General features: G+C 38.7%; 2 protein-coding genes across 8 annotated transcripts in view; one reads left to right on the top strand and one right to left on the bottom strand.

Moving 5' to 3' along the window:
- Positions 1–737: 737 nt before the first annotated feature.
- CCT8 (chaperonin containing TCP1 subunit 8) lies at positions 738–14,998 on the top strand. 2 transcript variants are annotated; one of them, XM_082654297.1, is made up of 16 exons: positions 738–882; positions 3,275–3,365; positions 4,091–4,170; positions 5,615–5,764; positions 6,232–6,412; positions 6,525–6,586; positions 7,490–7,627; positions 8,782–8,960; positions 9,682–9,748; positions 9,826–9,913; positions 10,003–10,118; positions 10,897–10,968; positions 11,049–11,213; positions 11,530–11,649; positions 14,356–14,460; positions 14,770–14,998. In XM_082654297.1, exons 1-15 carry the CDS (start codon positions 823–825, stop codon positions 14,446–14,448), a joined length of 1,662 nt encoding a protein of 553 aa, XP_082510423.1. In that variant the 5' UTR covers positions 738–822; the 3' UTR covers positions 14,449–14,460; positions 14,770–14,998. The 2 variants fall into 2 exon arrangements, with proteins under 2 accessions (XP_082510423.1, XP_082510424.1); XM_082654298.1 differs by lacking the exon at positions 14,356–14,460.
- Positions 14,999–15,135: 137 nt separating this feature from the next.
- USP16 (ubiquitin specific peptidase 16) overlaps positions 15,136–21,736 on the bottom strand; it is a 31,205-nt gene continuing 24,604 nt past the window's right edge. For all 6 annotated transcript variants that reach the window (XM_082654292.1, XM_082654295.1, XM_082654291.1 and 3 more), the window contains 3 exons: positions 20,693–20,779; positions 16,694–16,850; positions 15,136–16,577 (listed from right to left, as the gene is read on the bottom strand). In XM_082654292.1, coding sequence (XP_082510418.1) covers positions 16,453–16,577; positions 16,694–16,850; positions 20,693–20,779 — 369 coding nt within the window. In that variant the 3' untranslated portion in view covers positions 15,136–16,452. The remainder of the gene's footprint in view (positions 16,578–16,693; positions 16,851–20,692; positions 20,780–21,736) is intronic.

Below are 21,736 nucleotides of genomic sequence, written 5' to 3'. Positions count from 1 at the left end.
TTCCAAGGAAAAGCAGGAAAGAGAAAGGTAGCTGGTTAACGTGCATTTTGCAGTCAATCTGATCTGGGTAGGAATCCTAGCTTTAACATTACTAGCGCTGTGATCTTGTACAAATTACCGTTTGTAAATTGCAAATTCCTCTTCTACCAAATGTAAATAATAAGAATTAACTCGTAAGATTGACCATTAGCTAAGATACCGCACATAAAACAAGTAACAGAGCCTGGCACATAGGAGTACTCAGTATACAGTTATCCTTACAGATTTTAATTATCACCTTCAAGTCCCCAGAGCTGCTACAGCACCCAAGTCAGAGCACACGCTCAACGAATAGATTTTGGGGATGAAGGCAGGTGCCCTGCCTTGGTTAAAAAAAAAGGGGGAGGCGGCGCACACCTGCACCGACGTTATGCGAGGGTCTGCAAGATTACAAGTAAGGTAATCTTGGAAGGTGTGGCTTCCAGGTCAGAACCACCGGAATTCAAAGGTCCAGAGCACCGAGCCTAGTCAAAGGGAAAAATCGCCAGCGTGCCACAACGGCCCGGCTGGCTGCGCGTGCGTCGGCCGGAAGACAGATGGCGCGCTCCGCGACCCGCCCGATCTATCGACCATATCGAGGATCGTCAAGACAGTTCTGACTGCTCAAAGTGCTCCTTCTCGCGAGGCTTCAGTCCAGGCGGCTGGGGGAAGGGGCGGACCCGGTTGGAGAGAGAGGAGGAGCGTGAAGCCAACGCACGCTGCGTTCCCAGGAGGCTGTGCGCGCTCCTTGCTTCCTCCGGGACAGTCTGAGCGGGCGCGTGAACTGCTTCCTGCGTAGTGGTCATGGCTCTCCACGTCCCCAAGGCCCCGGGCTTTGCCCAGATGCTCAAGGAGGGAGCGAAGGTAAGGAAAGGAGGAAGGAGGAGTGAGGTGGGAGAGTCGGCGTTGGGCAGCGGCGGCCGCGGCGAAGGAGAAGGGTGTACTAACGGGCCGGGCGTGCTCCCCCGACACTGCGGTCGGAGGGAGAGAAGATTCCAGAAAGGGAGGTGTTCTCGGGAGGGCTCTGCCGCGGAGGCCCGCGGGCATTTTGGTTCTTTACGGACGCCGGGAAGGGTCGAGCGGGCAGAGACGGCGAGTGGGGGACGAGGCCGCAGACACCGTGTTCTGTACTTGGTTGTCGGACAGATGTAAGGCCGCTCCTGCATTTTACCTCCATCCGTAAAACGGGGGTGATGAGTCTCTCTTTTAGAAGGCGACACAGGTGAAACAACGTAGGTGAAATTGCTTTGGGAACTGCGAAGCTGATTGCCACAGTTCGGGGAGTGGGTGGTGCGGTTAAGAGAGGGACAAAGGCCTGTCTTGGCAACTTTTTTCTAAATGAGAAATAGCAGGCTCCCCATTTAGTTCGCAGAAGCAGTGCGTTATAGTAGGATAAACAGTGGTTACAATGCGAATGGATTCTGGTCGCAACTTAGGTTAGCTAGCTTGATGTAAAACTTACCCCTCTGGGTCTTGCTTTTCTCATTATTAAATTGAGCAGATTGGACAAAAAGGGTTGTAACGATCACAGTTGTAACCCACAAGGTAAGTGACACCCTGGCCTAAATAAAACTGCTTTGTTTTATGGCGAGATCTTGGACGTAATTTCAGAAGCTTAGTTTTTTAAAAATATCTTAAAGCACTACTGATAAATGTGTCTCTTGTGTTCAAATGGTAGTGTTCCTTTATTTGTCCCCCATATTTTCTGTGCTTAGTTAAAGGTATGTAGATAGTGTGGTTCCATTTATGGTAACAGGTTTAGGGAACTAGGTTCTTGTTGGCATGATGCACTTTTGGGATGTTGTGAATATAGTAAATATCAAGGTTTAATGTAAATATTGGTGAAAGAGCTTCGCTGAAAATGACATTGCTCACTTTTTTAAAAGGCTGAAGAACGTCCATGGTTTTTATTTTTCTGAGGCAGAAATAATAAATGGCCAAATGAACAAAAAGGATAATTTCAAATAATGATAAAGGAAATAAAATCTGCCTCTAAAAAAAAATTAAAAAGGAAGGGTTGGGGTAGATAGAACAATTAAGATGTTCAGGAAAGAACTCTCAGCTCTGTGCTTAGTGGCGAAGATTAAAGGCAGAAGTGTTCCAGGCTGAGGGACCAGTGAGTACAAAGGCCCTGAGGATGGAATGAGTGTCACCTGCTAAAAGAAAGCAAGAAAGGTAATAGGGCTGAAACTTACCAACGGAACGGTAAGAGATGAATTGAGAAGAGTTGTAGGCAAGGGTTAGAATGTGCCTACACATTTATCCCTGACAGGGGCTTTACATTTTTTCCTAAGTGATGGGAAGTCATTAAAGGGTTTGACAGGATCTAATTTATGATCAGAGATGACTGTTCCTCAGAGAATGGGGATGGGGGAAAAACAATGTAAGGCAGGAGATCTTTAGAACAGTATTGTCTGTCTGCTGTGATGGAAGTGTTCTATATCAGGACTGTCCAGTAGGGTACCCACTAGTCACAAGTAGCTACTGGGCACTTGAGTTGTGCCTAGTGCAATTGAGGGACTGAATTTTTAATTAATTACTTAAAATTTAAATAGCCACTTGTGGCAAGTGGCTACTCTCTTGGGCAAAGCAGCTCTAGAAAAATGTTCACATGAACAGTAGGCTCTTGAAATTTATCTGAGACCACAGGTAAATTCTAAGTCTAAAAGAAGTCCAGTGTAAAACTTGAGAATTTTAGTACTGTGACCAATTCAGTAGTTTTCAATGTGTGCATGTTGGAATTATATTGCAGTTCAAATGAGCATTCAAAATCTGTATGCTTTGGTTCCTAAAAATTTATGAGGCAGATATGTTAATTCCCAGGGGACATAGAACTGCTGGATTTACAGTGCTCAGGTTTTAACACAATAAATATTCATGACCACATTTCAACTTTTAGAAAGTACTGATAAACTCTGAAAAGGTATTTTTATCTGCAAGAGCTCATTTGCTTTCTCTAATCAATCTTAGCACTCTTCCCTGCACTTTTCACTACATTTTTAAAAAATTACAGGTTTTATGTTTTGATGTGTAAGTAGGTGCCTGTGGTCCCTAAAAATGTCTTGCTTTATTCATTCAACTAGTGGACAAATCTATGGATCATTTGTGAATACCAGGCATCATACTTTACATATATAAATCTTGCTTGATAGTTTTAACAATCCTCTGAAACAGGTACTATTATATTACCCCATTTTACAGATGAAGAAATTATTGAGATTCACTGTCCTGCCTAATCAGAAGTTTTTTTTGACAGCATTTTTCAGGGTTGGAAGAGGCTGTGTACAGGAACATACAGGCTTGCAAGGAGCTTGCCCAGACAACTCGTACAGCATATGGACCAAATGGTAATTTCTAAATTCATGTTTTAAAAGATACAGTACTGTAATAGAATTTTGTGCACTAGCTCTTTCAAACTTGTTCTGAGGATATTATATGTAAATTGAGAGTTTTCGCCATAATATAGTATGGCATTGAAATTTATTTCATAGCTCAGTGACACCAGTACAGTGTTTCTAATCTTTAGTCAGCAATTCATATCTTTTTAGAAAAGTTGGAATCCAAATGTTACGTTTTGTCCTATTGAGAGGATAGAAAAGTTATAGTGCTTTCACCATTGAGGCAGTACCTAGTGTTCACGGTTGTAGATGTGGAACAGATCTTTTACATAGAGCGACATTATAATTTAAGGGAGAAAAATTCTCTCTTGTCTCCTACCATCGACTGAATTAATTGATACAGATTTATGGAATAAGCAAAAAAATAAGTGTACTTTTAAATAGATTATTTTAGTCTTTGTACATGTTAATATGCTGTGTTGATTGAATAAAAATATGACAAAATTGGCATCCTCGCTAATAAACATTATCAGAGATTAAAAAGGAAAGAGTACAGGTGTGCAGTCAGGCAAAGCCATAGGGCTATGAGATAACCTTAAAGAATAGATAATGTTTTGAGTTCTTACAAAGTTATTTTTAGGAATGGATATAAATTTATATTTCTTGACTAGATTTTCCCAGTATTTGGAGAAGGGTTTGAGTAATAATGGATTTCTTTTTCTAATTGTTTTGAGGAATGAACAAAATGATTATCAACCACCTGGAGAAGTTGTTTGTGACAAATGATGCAGCAACTGTTTTAAGAGAGCTAGAAGTAAGTTATTTCTTTAAAAAAGCCAAGAAATGTTTTGGTGACATCAAAAATTCAGTATATTTTAATGTAAAAGAACCTTTATTTCAAATTGAATAATAAGGGATTTTTTTATTCCCAACTTGAAAATTCATTATTTTCCTAATTATAAAGAGTCCTCTTTATGTTTAACATCTTAGCAACTCAAATTTTAAATCTCCTAAATTATTAATTTATGGAATGATTGGTTGTGATAAAAAATATATTTGCTCATAATCATATCAAATTGAATATGTTGTCTTGTTCTGTAGAGTGTAACACTGAAGTGAATTATTCCATAATGTAGAAACATCTGATACTTGAAAATAGTGGTGTGTTTTTTTTTTAATTGTCTTTGTGAAGATAAAACAATCAGTTTGTGGAATTTTGCTTTGTTCACCTGCAGTTTTGATGTTATAGAATCTGTAGAATAGATACTGCCAGCCGAGGTATGAGGACAGCCTGGCACCTGAACACATAGAGCACCATTCCTCAGCCAGCTGCTAATTGAAGCATATGTTCAATCTCAGGGAATTTTCTTGAACTTAGCTCTTAAAGCACCAGAGCTTAATGCTTTTAGACAGAACTCCATAGATAAGTTAACATTTCTTCAACTTCTTAAATAACAGTATAGTCTTGAAGTAATAATATTGAACAAAACAAATTTAATTCCACAAGATATTTATAGAGGGGCTTATTGTGAATGTGAATGTTGTACTCTGTGATGTTCTCAGGAGTTCCAAGTGTGACGGGGATACTGTCCTCATAATAAACTATAATGTCAGCTTTTTAGTTTTCTCAGTGCTATCAGCTGTTACTCTGATTATTTCTTAGAAAGCATGTAAATCCTAAGAAACGATCACTTAAAATTTTGATATGCTGTTTTTAAGAAATGTTTTATATTCCCCTCCTTTTAAACCATAATTGATAACCCCTTACAAAAAGAATACATAAAAATTGAGACTTGTGATGAAGTTAAATGACATCTATTTTAGCACTTCTGAAGCCTTTTTTAAAAGTGCCTTAGGTTTAGTGGTTGGAATTACTTTGTTTTTTAATTTAGTGAATATATAATAAAGTTATGAACCTTATGTATGCAGGTGTACATACTGGGTGACTGACCATTAAAAGAAAGTGCCTGTGAAGTTATTGTCATTTATGGTGATGCATTCGTGTTCATAGGCCTAGGTGGACTTGGATTGTCTTCTTGTGACTACACTATAAGTAGTGTGTAGCAGTGTGATCACATGAGTTACCTGTCTGACAGGTAACTGTTGCTTGTCAGACAGTTACCTGTCTGTCTGACAGGTATCACCCATAGGGAGATTGGAGTCTATTAATTTAAGAAGAAATGGAAATGAACAATTTTATTTTGCTTTAAGGATCAAATGTTTTAGCTTGATATTCAAATTCAAACCCCTTCTGTCAGGTACAGCATCCTGCTGCAAAAATGATTGTAATGGCCTCTCACATGCAAGAGCAAGAGGTTGGAGATGGCACAAACTTTGTTCTGGTTTTTGCTGGAGCTCTTCTAGAATTAGCTGAAGAGCTTCTGAGACTCGGCCTGTCAGTTTCAGAGGTGAGTGTTCATTTTATAATCTACCCCTGTTTCATATTTGCTTATGTATATATACCTACTAAATAAAAGTCATTAGTAATAGCTGATTTTGAGCAGTTTTCTCTGTGCCAGGCATTGTAGTACATATGCTTCACATGCAGTATCTCATTCTATCCTTACAAGAACCCTATGAGTGGGGCCTATTAGAAGTAATCCTGTTTTGTTTCAGATAAGGAAAGTGAGCCTTAAGTTAGAAAAACCTTGTGCAAGTAGCTAGTGATGGCAGTTAGGATTCAAATTTGGGCTCTCACCAAAGCCTGCACCCTTAAATAGTAGGCTGTGCCGTGAATGTTATTCTGGAAGTGTGCTTTGTTTTTTTCTATTGAAAATAAAGATTGGTATTCATTGGGTTACCAAAATAAGCTACCTTATCAAGTCATGTCAAAATTACATCTTTTGAGGAAACATTTTTGCTTTTTACATTTAAGGTCATAGAAGGTTATGAAATAGCCTGCAAAAAAGCCCATGAGATTCTCCCTGACTTGGTATGTTGTTCTGCAAAAAATCTTCGGGATGTTGACGAAGTGTCATCTCTACTTCATACCTCCATAATGAGTAAACAATATGGTAATGAAGCATTTCTGGCCAAACTTATTGCTCAGGCATGTGGTGAGTAAATATCAGTAAATGAAAAGATCCAAAATTAAAATGTCTTAATGTGATTAAGATATTTTCTCTGTTGTCCCAACATATCTTTTGATATGTCTCGTTTTCTTAACAGTATCTATTTTTCCTGACTCTGGCCACTTCAATGTTGATAATATCAGAGTTTGTAAGATTCTGGTAAGTTTAGAAAATGCATTAATGTTATCTAGATAGATCAGATTTTTTTTTGCAAAAAAAAAAAATTTCTGTTAATCTAAATTTTATCTTGTGGGTTTTAGGCACTTAGGACTTCCTGCCTTTGTTGTAGCATTTGGATATTGCTAGATTGTAATACACCACTTGTTAAATTTAAAAGGATATCAACATATTATCTTCTTAAGTCATCATTTTTCCATGATAGCTGGAAGGTTGAGAATAGTGCATAAACAAAATATTATTTGCAATCTTGATATATGCTGACTTATAAAAATGAGCTTAGAAGGCAATTTTGAATGAGGTTCAAGTTTTTCTGTTGCTCTATAATAATAAAATTCATACTTTTAATATTTAAAGAGTATGTATTTGATAAAAATATGGTGCTTGATGCAGTAAAACCTATAACTGTAGTGATTTTACACCTGTGATTGTTAATGTAGCTGAGTTTAGCTTACATTAGTACATGTGTTAGCTGTAAATGTGTGTGTATTAATATACGTGCTGGGTGTTTTCTGACTTTATCCATGCACTGCCTTCCCCTTCGCCATTACATGGTAAGCTTGTGAAATCAGAAACTTGGCTTTGATCCCTATTCTGCCTGGTACATTGGTACAGAGTGAGTGAATGGCTTAGAGCAGTTGTTCTTTGATACTTCCCAGTACACTGAAGGACCCCCGTCCATAACAGTGGCTCGTTGCCACAGTGATTCCTGCATTGAGCAGACTGGTATGCTTTATGTCCACCACCCTACTCATCCCCAGGAGTCACTGCCTTTGTATATTATATTATTTAGAAATGAATATTTTTGGTGCATGCAGAATCAACAAATTAGCCCTGATGTTATTTTCATGAAATCACTGGTGATTTTGATATCCAACTCCTTAGGGCTCTGGTATCCATTCCTCTTCAGTATTGCATGGCATGGTTTTTAAGAAGGAAACTGAAGGTGATGTAACATCTGTCAAAGATGCAAAAATAGCAGTGTACTCTTGTCCTTTTGATGGAATGATAACAGAAACTAAGGTATGTAGATTTCAGAACCTTAAAGGTAAAAATTTGCGGTTATCCTTTCAGATAGTTTTAATGATTCTAAAATTTTGAGGTAGAGTTTCCTCTTAATCCAGTGAATACTGCATAATTATTGAAAATTGCCGGGTCATGTTTATTTTTTAATCAGACTTATATTTGAATATCTAATTCAAATACTAAGTACAAAACTTGGAACATTAGATGATGACAGTATTGTTTATATTCTAATAAACAGCTCTTGACTTCTAGTAGAACTTACACAATTCAGCAGGTTAAATGTTCAGTGAAGAAAATGAGTGTGTGCTGTTCATTAAAATTTTTTTAATAACATTTATTTTTATTTTTGGCTGTGTTGGGTCTTCATTGCCGCGTGCGGCCTTTCTCTACTTGCGGCGAGCGGGGGCTACTCTTCATTGTGGTGCACAGGCCTCTCATTGCGGTGGCTTCCCTCGTTGCGGAGCATGGGCTCTAGGTGCGTGGGCTCAGTAGTTGTGGTTCACGGGCTCTAGAGCGCAGGCTCAGTAGTTGTGGTTCACGGGCTTAGTTGCTCCTTGGCATGTGGGATCTTCCCGGACCAGGGCTCGAACCCGTGTCCCCTGCATTGGCAGGCGGATTCTTAACCCTTGCGCCACCAGGGAAGTCCCTGAAGTTTGTTTTTAAAAACACATGTTAAGAAGTTTGAAGCATATGTTTATAGGTCACTGTTGATTGCATCCCTAGAATTCTTGAAATCTGAGTTGTGGACGGTTTTTGAAGTTTTGCAGGGGTGGGGTGGGGTGGGGCTGGTCACTTAGTCCACGTTTTAGAAAAAGTTTGAGAACCACAACATTCTTTTGGTTGACATTCATCAAAAGACAGATGTCAGGATACCTGTCTAACATCTAAAAGTACAGTGTATTTCTCCAGTTTTTCCATCAAAGTGCCTGTCAAAGAGCAAATGCATCAGTGTTGGGGGCAGGGGCATTGGTCTAGGAACAAGCTGAATTTGTTAATTTCATACAAATTTTGTATTCTGCTTCATGTTTATGTTTATCTTCATATTTTTCTCCCAAATCTTTAAATTATTTCTTCAATAAAGTGTTATTCTGTGACTTTGAACAGCAACGTGGTGAAATGGTTTTAAAGAAAATCCTTACTTATTTTGCTAGGGAACGGTATTGATAAAGACTGCTGAAGAATTGATGAATTTTAGTAAGGGAGAAGAAAACCTCATGGATACGCAAGTCAGAGCTATTGCTGGTAGTGGTGCAAATGTCGTCGTAACAGGTGGCAAAGTGGCAGACATGGCTCTTCATTATGCAAACAAATACAATATCATGTTGGTGAGGTAAGAGGGGACTGCATTCTATTAACCTGGATTGTAAATGGCTTTGAGTGGTGAAACACCAAGCAGATAAATTCAACACAACATGAAGACTGTTAAAAGGGGGAAAGTATGAGGTATTAGATTGCATGGCAAGAGGACTTAACTTGATCTAGGGGAACAGGAAGCAGATCTGAGAAAACTTACCTTTAGGCCGAGAGCTGAAGGACCAGTTAGCAGATGTTAATTGAAGAGGGAGAGGGAGGAGCTTAAGAGACCAGACACAGACCTGGTACACACTGCCAGCTGGAGCGTGGGGTCAGGAACATAGCTTTAAATTTATGAACACGTTTGTGGCTTACACTAGACAGTTCACCCACCCGTTCCCACCTCTCCGAGCACATAATATAACGTGCAGAGTAAATCACTCTTCTCCTCACGGAACGTGCAGTTGCCCAAAGTAAAGCAAAAGTTTTCTGTGTACCAGGGCTTCCTTAGTATTTCAGAACTATGAACCCTTGACATCCTAAGGAGACTGGAACTCTCCCAGTTCTAGAATAATGCCCTAAACACCTGTGACTGGATTGCACAGTGCAGTCCAGACCCATTCTGAGCTTGAACCTTCAGGGTCAAAAGAAGGTGACCTGAGGCCCAATGTACAGTTTCCTGTTTAATCTCTTGTGTTTTACTTTGGTATCTCATGGAATTAAAACTTCTGTTACGGTCTTTGTTTTGTTTTTTAAAGGCTGAACTCAAAATGGGATCTCAGAAGATTATGTAAAACAGTTGGTGCTACAGCTCTTCCTAGATTGGTATGTATTTTGGACAATATTAAAAGAGAGTTGAACCTATTTGAATTATTTTTATTACAAGAGTCATTTTTTCGCAGACTCCTCCTGTCCTTGAAGAAATGGGACATTGTGACAGTGTTTACCTCTCAGAGGTTGGAGATACGCAGGTGGTGGTTTTTAAGCATGGTAAGTAGTAGTGGTAAACTATATGTATGTGAAGTGTGGGGAGTTCATTTGCTTTTACTAATCCCCAAATATATTTAATTTATTGACAGAAAAGGAAGATGGTGCCATTTCTACCATAGTGCTTCGAGGCTCTACAGACAATCTGATGGATGATATAGAGAGGGCAGTAGATGATGGTGTTAATACTTTCAAAGTTCTCACAAGGGTCAGTATCAGCATTCTTCTTAATTTAGTATTTGTAAATCCTCAAAAACACAGTTGGCAGACATTCTGAGAACTTGAAAATGAATGGCTTGTGTAAAGCAAAGCACCTTCCTCCTTAAGGCTCCACTTAAGTATTTGTTGCTGATGAATTTTCTAAAATGAAATGAAAAGGAGTAAATAGCAAATCAAGGCTTCTTTTTTTTTTTTTTTTCCTGCGGTACACGGGCCTTTCACTGTTGTGGCCTCTCCTGCCACGGAGCACAGGCTCCAGACGCGCAGGCCCAGCGGCCACGGCCCAAAGACCCAGCTGCTCCGCGGCATGCAGGATCCTCCCGGACTGGGGCGTGAACCCGCGTCCCCTGCATTGGCAGGGGGACTCAACCACTGTGCCACCAGGGAAGCCCAAGACTTTTTTTTTTTTATATATAACTGTTTTAAAGAGATGGTTTATGGTGGTTTTCAATTATAATATACCTTCAGTTGCTTCAGCACTATTCTTAGTGCTATATCTGGAAATACAGATAACCACATAGTGATGTTCCCATTCTTAACTTTGGTCCTTTTTCGTATACCAGACACTATGGTGCAGTAAGGTAGTTGGTTCAAATCACGCCATTTTTATGACATTCATAATTGGAATTTGAATTTTATAAAACTTGTAATTGAATCTGATTAAAACCTCTAGTCTGGTGGAGTACTGGAATCTGAAAAGATTTAAAAAACTGGAAATTGCTTCTTGGTGACTTCTGTTGTTTTTTTGTTTAAACTACGTATTATAGGATAAACGTCTTGTACCTGGAGGTGGAGCAACAGAAATTGAGTTAGCCAAACAGATCACATCGTATGGAGAGGTATATGGCTTTCTATGTACAAACTGACTTTGTTGTCATTGTTCGAATAAAATTGAGTAATAAGCACATTTTTGTTTTAGACATGTCCTGGACTTGAACAGTATGCCATTAAGAAATTTGCTGAGGCATTTGAAGCTATTCCCCGGGCACTGGCGGAAAACTCTGGAGTTAAGGCCAATGAAGTAATCTCTAAACTTTATGCAGTACATCAAGAAGGAAATAAGAATGTTGGATTAGATATTGAGGTATCTGAAAAAAACACTATGAACTTGTTTTATTTTGTGAATGCACAACCTAAAAATAGACGTATTAAGTTTAAAAGGAAAATCAGAAAATGTTCTGATTTGTGAACAAATGATTTTCATAACAGTTAGCTTTTTCATAGTTTATCTGATAGAGAATTTAGTATTTTATTAAAATTTGTTTTATAGTGTAGATGAGGTAGTACTTTTTCCTAGCTACTTATTCTAGTTTTATTTAAGTAGCCATGTTTCTATTGAGTCCAGATATTTTCACATAAACATTTAAAGTGAAAGAATAAAAATAGTTTTGTGTTGACAGGCTGAAGTTCCTGCTGTAAAGGACATGTTGGAAGCTGGTGTTCTAGATACTTACCTGGGAAAATACTGGGCTATCAAACTGGCTACTAATGCTGCTGTCACTGTACTTAGAGTGGATCAGGTGAGTGAGAAGTGAAATTTTGATCTTTAAAAATACTAATTTTTATGTAGTTGGAAGTATATTTTCATGGAACTAGAATATAGCACAGTTCTCATTCTATTCAAAGTACCCCCCCCAAAAAAAATTGTTTTAATTCTATTACAGTTTTAAATTGTTTTGAATGTATTTCAGCTAATTTAAAATGAAGATTTTGCCAGTGAAAGAATCCTTTGCCATTTGGGAACTGGAGTGGGTAAAATCTGATACAGATTCATAGTTTTCAAGACTTTTTAGACTAAGAACGCCTTTGTACACATAATCTAGAGAGGAAATTTAAGATGGAATATGGAAGGGCCATAAAGATCTGAGGCGGATATTGCAGACTACAGTATTCCCTCCCTTACATGCAGTTTTACTTTCTGTGGTTTGAGTTTACCCACAAGTCACCTGCAATCCTAGAATATAAGAAAGAAAATCCTAGAAATAAGTAATTCATAAATTTTAAATTGTGTGCCATTATAAGTATACTATGTGATGAAATCTCACACTGTCCTGGTCCAGGACGTGAATCATCTCTTCGTCCAGCATATCCACGCTGTGTGCACTGTCTGTTAGCCATTTCGATTATCAGGTCAACATGTTTTACTTACTGGTCCCAAAGTGCAAGAGTAGTGATGCTACCAATCAGATATTCTCTTATTGTGCCTAATTTATATATTTTATCATAGGTATGTATGTATGGGAAAAAGCACAGATACAGGGTTCATTACTATGCTCAGTTTCAGGCATCCACTGGGATTCTTGGAAGGCATCTAAGGGGGAACTACTGTATCACCTTCAAGGAAGTGTGGAGATGATAGGACCTGGCATTTAAATTTTTTTCTTCTGTGACAGATTATGTCTTGGGGTACTAAGATCTTAAGGTATAAAAAATCATAGTATTTCTGCCAATATTTTTGAGGAATTATGGCAGAGAAGAAAAGTGGTGAAGACTACTTTGGATTCACAGATAAACCAGAATTCATAGTTTTTCAAAAAGGTGTTTTCTAAACTTAATGAAATGTATTTTCCTACAAAATTCTAGAAGTGATTATTAACCAATGAATAATTTTTAAATACTGAGTAGAAAATTTTAATTGCTAGGGGCACAGTATAAGTCCATTAAATGAAAATCATGCCAAATTAATAGAAGCAAGTTTTAGGTAGAAATGGAAAGGAAATTAGACTTATTCTCAGATCGGTTGGTTGTAATTATAGCAAAACAAATTTCACTTCGGTAAAGGAAGAACTTTTTCTTAGGTAAGATGACCAAAAATGGAACCTGGAGATCCAGTTTCAACACATTGAAAATAATCAGACTGGATATCTATGTACTGGATTTATTAATAGTGTATTTTTATATCAGTGCCTCAAATAGTTTTTAGTGGAAGAATATGTTTTTGGAGTTTTTAAACAAGGATAATGTTTAAATGCCTTAAGGAAATGTTTGTTCTATAAGTTAACATGTGGCTAAGAATAAAAAGGAGGACCAAAAGTATAAGGGGACAGGAGAAGCTAAGTAGACTGAAGCATGAGGTAAGCAGAAATTCTAATAGTAGAAGTTCCTAAGGAACTTTTTGAATGTCAGTGTCCAAGCAAGACAGTAATGTTAATAACACAAGTAAGTGCCTTGCTCACACAGGTACTTCTGAATTTCGGTTTTAAACTGGGAAGGCTGTGTTTTGTTTTACCCTAGGGGAGGATGTTCATTGTTATGTGCCCTTAGCACTCTGTACATGAAATATGTATCTGAAGAACCCATCCAACTGTCTAATGAACACTCTGCAATATAGTTGTACCTATTTTGCATAGTACATATTCTGGAAAAGGACTTGTAAATCAAGTTTTAAGCATTGGAAAATGTAGTAGGGCTGGATTAATCTTGTTCAAGTGTTTATTTCACTAGTTCTCAAATTGCCTCCTAGTCAATAGCATCAACATCACTGAAGAACTTAATAAAAATACAAATTTCCAGACCCACTGAGTGAAACTCTGGAAAGAATCAGTCTGTTTTAAATAAGCCCTTCAGGTGATTGTGATGCCCACTAAAGTTTGAGAACTGTTTTTAGGTACTTTTTTCTTAAACTATACTTGGGTTCTAAAATTATACTTACTGCCTTTAATTCAATCTGAATTTATCCTCATTTGGTAAAATGTTCCTCCAAGAATTTCAGGTTAGGTTGTTTTATGAAAGCAGCTTCTGAAAAGGGGTGGGAAATCTATTGAAGGTGAAGATATTTTACGGTTTGTGTTGCATGAGACTCAAGCCAAACCCCTTGATGTTATACAGAAAGATCTCTTAATTATAAATTTGGGAAGCAGTGAATACTGTATCCAATTTTGAGATTTAGAATGTATATCAGAGTTTTACAGTTCTACTGTGGGGAAAGCCAACTGACTTTAACTTCTCCCAAATTTATTTGAGCCCAAAGCTACCATGCACCCCCAACACCTTTTTTTTTTTGCCCAAACATAAATCCTTTAAACATGCTATATGATTATACTTGGAAAATGCTGGATTAGTGCATTCTAGATAAATGAGGCTTCTAGCATGTTTCCAGGCAACTAGGTGCTTGGATTTTTTCGTTTATGAACACACATTTCCTGTATTTGAATGGCTCTCATTTATAGGTACTAGAAAATGTCATTGTTGAACTTTATATATATTTTACGTATCGACCACTTTAGATTATAATGGCAAAACTGGCAGGTGGACCTAAAGCTTCTAAACCACAAGGAAATTGGGATAAAGATGGTTGGCAAGACGAATCTCATATATAAATAGCAAATCAGGTGCCAAACTGATTTATGCCAGTGATGCATGCAGATATTTTTCACATTCCGAGCATTGGGTTGTTGAAGTGCATGTCTTAGAATGCCCCTCGCTAATGTGTGTGAATTTTGTTGCTATTAATGTCCACAAAAGCGGAAAACTCACCTGCTGGACAATAACAATATGCTAGTGTTTCATATGCAGTGTAGTAACAGATTGCTCATTGGTGATGATTGCCTAATAATGAAGCAGGGTAATAGAGAAATATTCTTTCTCTTCACTCTGGAGCTTGAGTTTATAAGTATACTCGTGTGGATTTTGTTTTGCAGATCATCATGGCAAAACCAGCCGGTGGGCCCAAGCCTCCAAGTGGGAAGAAAGACTGGGATGATGACCAAAATGACTGAATGGCTAGATTTTTACTGTAGGTGAAGGCTGTGTTTGTAGTAGTACTCTAGGAATTGCCTGATGTTTTCATATTCTCCTAAATTAAGAAGTGTTTTGTGTTATCTTGTATTCTCGGCTGGATGATACAATAAACATGTTGTTACTATCAAAGCCTCTTTGTCTGAGGACCACTGTTCTTGGATCTGGATGACCTGTTTTGTCTCAACCTTGTTAATGAAATGAACTGTGGCACTTGAGGCAAGTCACCTAAGTTATGAGGGGCCTGTTGGCAATATAAATCTGGCCTGCTGCCTGTTTTTATACGTAAGTTTTATTGGAACACAGCCATGATCAGGTATATTTATATATTGCCTATGGCTGCTTTTTACAAGGGAATGGCAGAGTTGCATAGCTGTGACAGAGACCAAGTGGCCTTCAAGGCCTAACACATTTAGGCCTTGACATTTACTTAGGCCTAAGACATTTACTACCTATAGGAAGTCTGTCAGTCCCTGGACTAGATGTATTTTTTCACAGCTCTGAAAATCCCTAAGACTGAGGTGACTTGTTTCAGTAACATTAAATGATGTGTTAAATAGCTGACTTAAAATACATATATTCTGGTAGCAAAGAACAAAGATACTTGTGATGCAGCTGAAAACATGCCTCCTGACATATAAATGAAGCAAGTCAGTTTTTATACAGTGGAGTTTTGAAAAAAGCAAAGACCATAGTAAAAAGTTAATTTAACTTATTTTACAGAACATGTGCTACTGTATGTTTTGGTTATATAAGGTCTTTGAGTAACATTTTGAAATTTTATACTGTTTTTGGTATTTCAAAGGAATTTGGATGCAGTATGGCTGACTAGGTCTTAGGTAAACTCATCAAGGAATTCCTAATAGAGAACCTTACAGGAAGTTTAGACAGGTTTGGTATTCTTAAGGCTCTTAAGGTTGTTTGCAACTTGGAAACAGTGGCTGGCTTGGGTAAAAAAAAAAGGAATTTATTAGGACAGTTCACAGACTTTCTGGCCAGAGGCTGGCATTAAGGGGATTTCAATGAATGTCTTCCTTGGGTCGATCAACAATTGCACAGAACAAGTGCAGAGTTCAGCTTACACCCCAGCTTATGCACACTGCATGGCATCAGAAGCATTATATATGTTACCACCAAGGTCAAATACCTATGCTTATAAAATTGACACTTTTTTGCTTTAACGAACACACTTGAAGTTTCAGTCTGAAACTTTTTCTTCTAAATGTTTTCTAGTAGTGTATGTCAGTACAACTTAAAATCTTCTAAGTAATAAAACAAGTTTGGGGGGTAATTCATTTTATTGATGTGTTGCAAACCACCACCCAGACGTATTAATAAGCACAGAGGACTTAAGTAATTCAGAATCCTTTCCAGAAACTGGAAGCAGGAATAAAAACCACTGTGACAATACAAAACCACTGTAAATTTTTAGGTATTTTCCCTTCAGTATTTCAATAAACATGATTTCTTCTGGCATGTATTTAATTTTAAGTTAACATGACTTACAGTTAGTCTTTACTTTTTTATTACTACAGCCATTATAAAAGCCATAAACATGTTTCCAGAGAAAGCACTTTTTGAAATTGTTACAGTATTCTCTCATAAAATAGGAGGTAAGCCTGTGAATTTAGTACTTTAGTTGTAGGCACAGCTTGCACATGTGTGTCGCTGATGTGAAACCACTGTCCTTTGGTTGAGTCCATTTCAAAATCTGTCAGGAGGAAATGTAAAATTAAATATATAAATGGAAAGATTCAAGTTCATCCTTTTTTGGTTTTGCCATAAATATCTGCTGAATACCAGAATTCTGTAAGACCTCTTTCTTACCCTGTAGAATATCACCGTGGAGAACAAGATTAGAGAGATGACTGTTTGCAGATCTTGCCTTGGCATAGGCAGTGTAATGCCCCGACCTCATGGTACCACTGTGTTCAACGACTCCATATAAGGAATATAGTACCCTTGTATTTTCTTCAGCAACATTCTTTAAAAATGAACAGGAATCAAAAGTTAGTTCTAGTCCCATTTATACAGATGCCATCAACAAGACAATTTTCAACTATGCAGAGGGTCTCTAACCTTCGAGAATGCAGAAGTCGAGTCTGAAATGGACTATTATTTTCTCCCTACCTTTTCTCAGCCTACTGAGTGGTAGCACGCTTATGTTTTTAGTAGAAAGTTGCCATTGCTCTTGCCCTGCTGGAAGAACCATAAACCAGGGTCTACCTGCTATAATCACAGTTTCCTGGCCCAGATACTTAAATAACTGAACTTGCCAAAGCTTCTTTAGGAGTCTGGGATCAGATAATACCTCAACAACTCATCATCCTATTTCCAGCCCAAAATGTACGCCTTTAACAGCAAGAGGATAGCATTTAGGTCACACCCAAGACCACTCCTTAACATTTTCAAATACCCCCTGCAGATTTGGTGAGAAGGACATGTGACCTCTCAGAAGCTCACATTCCCCATCTAACATGGAGGCTGCTTATTTTAAGATCACATGTGCTGTAGGGCTGGTCAGCAACAGGGACAGGTGTTCCAGCTGGGGGCCACTCGCAGACAACTACCCCACTTGCGTTCTCTTGTAAAAAGTCTTCCTGAACAAGCATCACTGCCCTTCAACAGTACTGTCACTACACTCTAATCTTTGCCTCCCTATTTGCTAAAGAACTCTTATTACATCACCCCAAATCCTGTCAGCTTCCTCAGGGATTTCAGTGGCCAATGAACCTCACAGAATTTTCCCTGCCATTCCATTTTAACCAACCACAGCCAGGACTACATTCTGGAATTGGTCATCACTCAGAACCCTTTAACTTCAAAAATCTTACTAATTTTCTAGTCTCAGTCTACAATTCCATTCTTCCAACTCTCACCTCACCTATACTAGTCAACCTAACAGGATCCTCCAACCCTCGTTTTCTCCTGGCCTATGAGGCCTGTTTTGGCCTCATTCCCAAAAAAAGCCTCTTCACCTCTCAAAATGTAATGGAACAGCAACATCACATTACCTGAGAGCTTACTGGAAGGCAGAGTCTCAGACCCCGCCTCACACCTACTGATTTCCATGTGATTCACATGCACATGTCATTCTTACAGACAACCTCTCAACACCCACCACATCCAGCTCATCATATAACCCAGCTCTGAATTCCATGACGCACCTTCCCCGACCCCATACACAGACAGCTGCCATTGCTAGGAAACAATTCTGTAACCATGCAGCCTCGAAAATTCATGATTTTCTACCTCACCAGGTCCTCGATGTGACTGTATAATTTATAATGTGTCCTCAGCTGCCTCTTCCATGGATGTCCTTCACAGCAACTAGACCAAACTTCCACCGCTCGCCTGTAGCCTCTCCTTAAGAGGTGACCTCACCTCCCACTTCAGGAAAACTGAGACACCACCCACCCAGCTGCATGTTGCCCGCTCTCAGGAATGTGAAGTCTCCTCTCCCTTTGGTTCAGAGATTCTCCAACTTCGTGTCCTTATCCCAGCCTTTCTGGTCTTCTCCAGGATCTTTGCTCAGTTATCTCTCTTTTCTGTATCTTTTACTTCTAGATTTTCCTCTTTGCCTACAAACCTAATTAAGTCTCCTAGTATTAAAAAAAAAAAATCTTCATTGATGCACCACGTTTCCTTTTCAGCAAAAGCTCTAATGTATCTATATGCTCTATCTCCAATATTCTCATTCATTTCTCAACCTACTGAAGTTACCAACACTTCTTAAAAAATTTACCATGACCTCTATACTGTCTAACACGTTCTAGTTTTTTTCTCTGATATTCTGACACTGAGGCCACTTAATCCTTTCCTTGAAAACTGAACACAGGACAATGGCATTTTAGGCAAAAGATGGATTCCTGATGACCCTGTATTCAAAACTAATCCAACCAGAGCTATTTCTATTTACAGGCATATCTCATTTTATTGTACTTTGCTTTATTGTGCTTCACAAAGACTGCGTTTTTTTATAAATTGAAGGTCTGCGGCAATCCTGCACTGAGCAAGTCTATCGGTGCCAATTTTTTTAATAGCATTTGCTCACCTGGTGTCTCGGTGTCACAGATAATTCTCAAAATATTTCAAACCCTCCATCAGCAAAAAGCTCACAACTCACACTGAAGGCTGAGATGATGGTTAGCATTTTTTAGCAATATTTTTTAACTAAGATATGCACACTGTTTTTTTAGACACAATGCTATTACACAGTTAACAGGTTGCAATACAGTGTAAGCATAGCTTTTATATGCACTAAACCAAGAAATTCGTGTGACTTGCTTTATTGCAATATTTGCTTTATTGTGGTCTGGAACGGAAGCCAAAATATCTGAAGTATGCATATACCAGCAAAAGTGGCCCTGGCCTATGGTAGTAACATAAAAAGAATGACAATTCACTGAAGTATTTAAAATCTGGATAAAGAACAACAGTATAGCTTCTTTTATTCTCCAAATTCTTCAACATGGAGATTCGCTGATATCCTCGGTGGTGTCTTCTTCCACCTACACCTCTTACACTCCGATGCTCGCCAGAGTTTTGTCATTAAGCATCTCTTCTTTCTCCTTGTTTACACAAGAGATCCTATCCTCTCATAGTTTTAACCACCACCTATTTATTGATTTCCGAATCCTTATCTCCAGCACTAACCCCTCTATTCTGGCCCTCAGACATGTACATCCAAATGTTTTCTAAACATAGCCACATGAATATCTCAAAACTATCTGAAACTCAATGTTTCCAAAACTGAACTTATTATTATTCCTTTCTCCGCCTCCCAACCTGCTCTTCTTCCTGTGTTTCTTACCTCAATTTATGGCACTCCCAACTGCACAGACACTCAAATCAGGCCCTGGGAATCATACTCAACTCCTTCTGTAGCACCCTCAGCATCCATTTAAAGGCCTCTGCCTCATCTTCCAGAGGAAAGAGATCAAAAGTCTTAATTTTACCTCCTGAAATATTCCTTCAATCTCCCCATCTCCAGCCCTAGTTTAGGCTGTCATCATCTACTGACAATTAACTCAACAGCCTCCTAACTTCCCTGCCTCTACTCTTGTCCTCCTAAAATCCAGCCTCCATTGCTTCAGCAAGTAACCTATGTAATATACAGACCTGGCTGTGTCACCCTGTTGCTTTAAGTTCTTCAGTGGCTCCCCACCGCATACCTAATAAAGCCCAAGTTTCTCATCACGATAATCTTCCAAAACCTCATTCCTCTCTCACTTCTCTGGCTTCATCTCCTAACGTTCCCAGACCTTGTACTGTAAGCTCTAGACCTGCTTATACAGACAGTCCCCGGCACCCGCCGTGCCACTTTACATGCCCTGCCTTTGCTCCTGCTGTCCCCTCTGCCTGGAAAACGTGCTTCCTCTTGATTCATTATACTAAGTCTTACTCCTTGAAGTAGCAGTTGAGGCAGAGCCTCTGAGGCAGAGCCTCCAGAGCCTTCCCTGAACCACCAACATGCTGGGTTAAGTGCATATCACCCCTGCTCTGTGTATACCAATCCTATCACTCAACCATATTAAACTGAGATTATCCATTAATATATCTGCTCATCTTTAGTTATATGCCCTCAGCTCCCAAGACGTCTGCCACAATAATGGGGGTTCAAAAAAATGTTGAACCGAAATAACCACCTAATGTTCAACATGATTCATCACAGATCTTGACATTATAAAGGTACAAAGATCAAAGACCCAGTCTACTCAGTAGTTCCTATCAACTTCATATATATGTGAGTTGCTGTTGGAGTATTTGGTAATAAGCTATGATTTCCCTTTAAAGGATTTTCCCAAAAAGGCAAGTTCCACCTACCTTACATTTAAGGGTACAAAAAGGAGCCAAATCTAAGATTTCTGGAAATTTTATGTGTCTGTTAACTTTGCGTAGGTTAAAACCAGCCTATAAAAGAAGGATAATACATTAAGTTCTCTTCCTGGAAAAGCTGTACATGTTATGTAAAAACTATAGTCCCACCCCAATGCCCAGAAGAACACTAACATCTAGCCCTAGTTCAATCTGCTTAGAAGACTCTATCCCCCGACTACTAATTGATTTCCAGTTGATTTGTTTTTGCTAAGTGCAACAGACACACACACACACACACACACACACACACACACACACACACACACACACACACACACACACACACACACACACAGAGTCCAACACGTTGAGATACCTGCTCCTATAAGAAAACTCTCAATGTTTCTGCTTTAAGCATCTGGAAAAGCCAGATTAGACAACAGGTTTTGAGTGCTTAAAACTCAGCAATAGCAGGAACTTCCCTGGTGGTCCAGTGGTTAAGAATCTGCCTTCTAATGCAGGAGACGCAGGTTCCATTCCTGGTCGGGGAACTAAGATCCCATAAGCCACGGGGCAACTAAGTCCGCATGCCACAACTACAGGGCCCATGTGCCACAACTAAGACCCGAATCAGTCAAAAATAAAACAAATAAAAAATAAACATTAAAAAAAACCCAACTCGGCAACAGCAGAATACTCTTCTGTGAAGCATACACTTTCAGCCTCACTTTCTAACCAAGCTTGGTGAACTGTTCATAGAGACCCACCCAATTAGTCAAACTCATACAGAAGAGAAAACACTACAAAGGTACTTTGGGACTCGAACTGAATTTACAACTTGTACTGCTCATAGGAAAAAGTCTTCCAGAAAAGATGGAGTCACCAAAATGATGAAAAGCCAAGGTACCAATCAATGCCTTTTTATCAAGGGTCAGTAAAAATAAGATACCACACAGATCACTAAATTTCCCAAGTGTGAGATATAACTAGTAAACTGGTCTTCTTTCTCTAACCTGAAAATAAGATTAAAGTAAAATGCTAATATATCTA

The sequence above is a fragment of the Grampus griseus genome (genome assembly GCF_964374135.1).
Source record: "Grampus griseus genome assembly, chromosome: 5".
NCBI lineage: Eukaryota > Metazoa > Chordata > Mammalia > Artiodactyla > Delphinidae > Grampus > Grampus griseus.
This window is presented reverse-complemented; position numbering and strand designations above follow the sequence as displayed.

Bases quoted from the DNA above. Each gene is read 5' to 3' on its own strand.
- CCT8 (XM_082654297.1), top strand. From the start codon at position 823: ATGGCTCTCCACGTCCCCAAGGCCCCGGGCTTTGCCCAGATGCTCAAG. The intron at 4,171-5,614 runs GTAAGTTATTTC...CCCTTCTGTCAG, and splicing joins CTGTTTTAAGAGAGCTAGAA to GTACAGCATCCTGCTGCAAA. The intron at 6,587-7,489 runs GTAAGTTTAGAA...CCAACTCCTTAG, and splicing joins TCAGAGTTTGTAAGATTCTG to GGCTCTGGTATCCATTCCTC.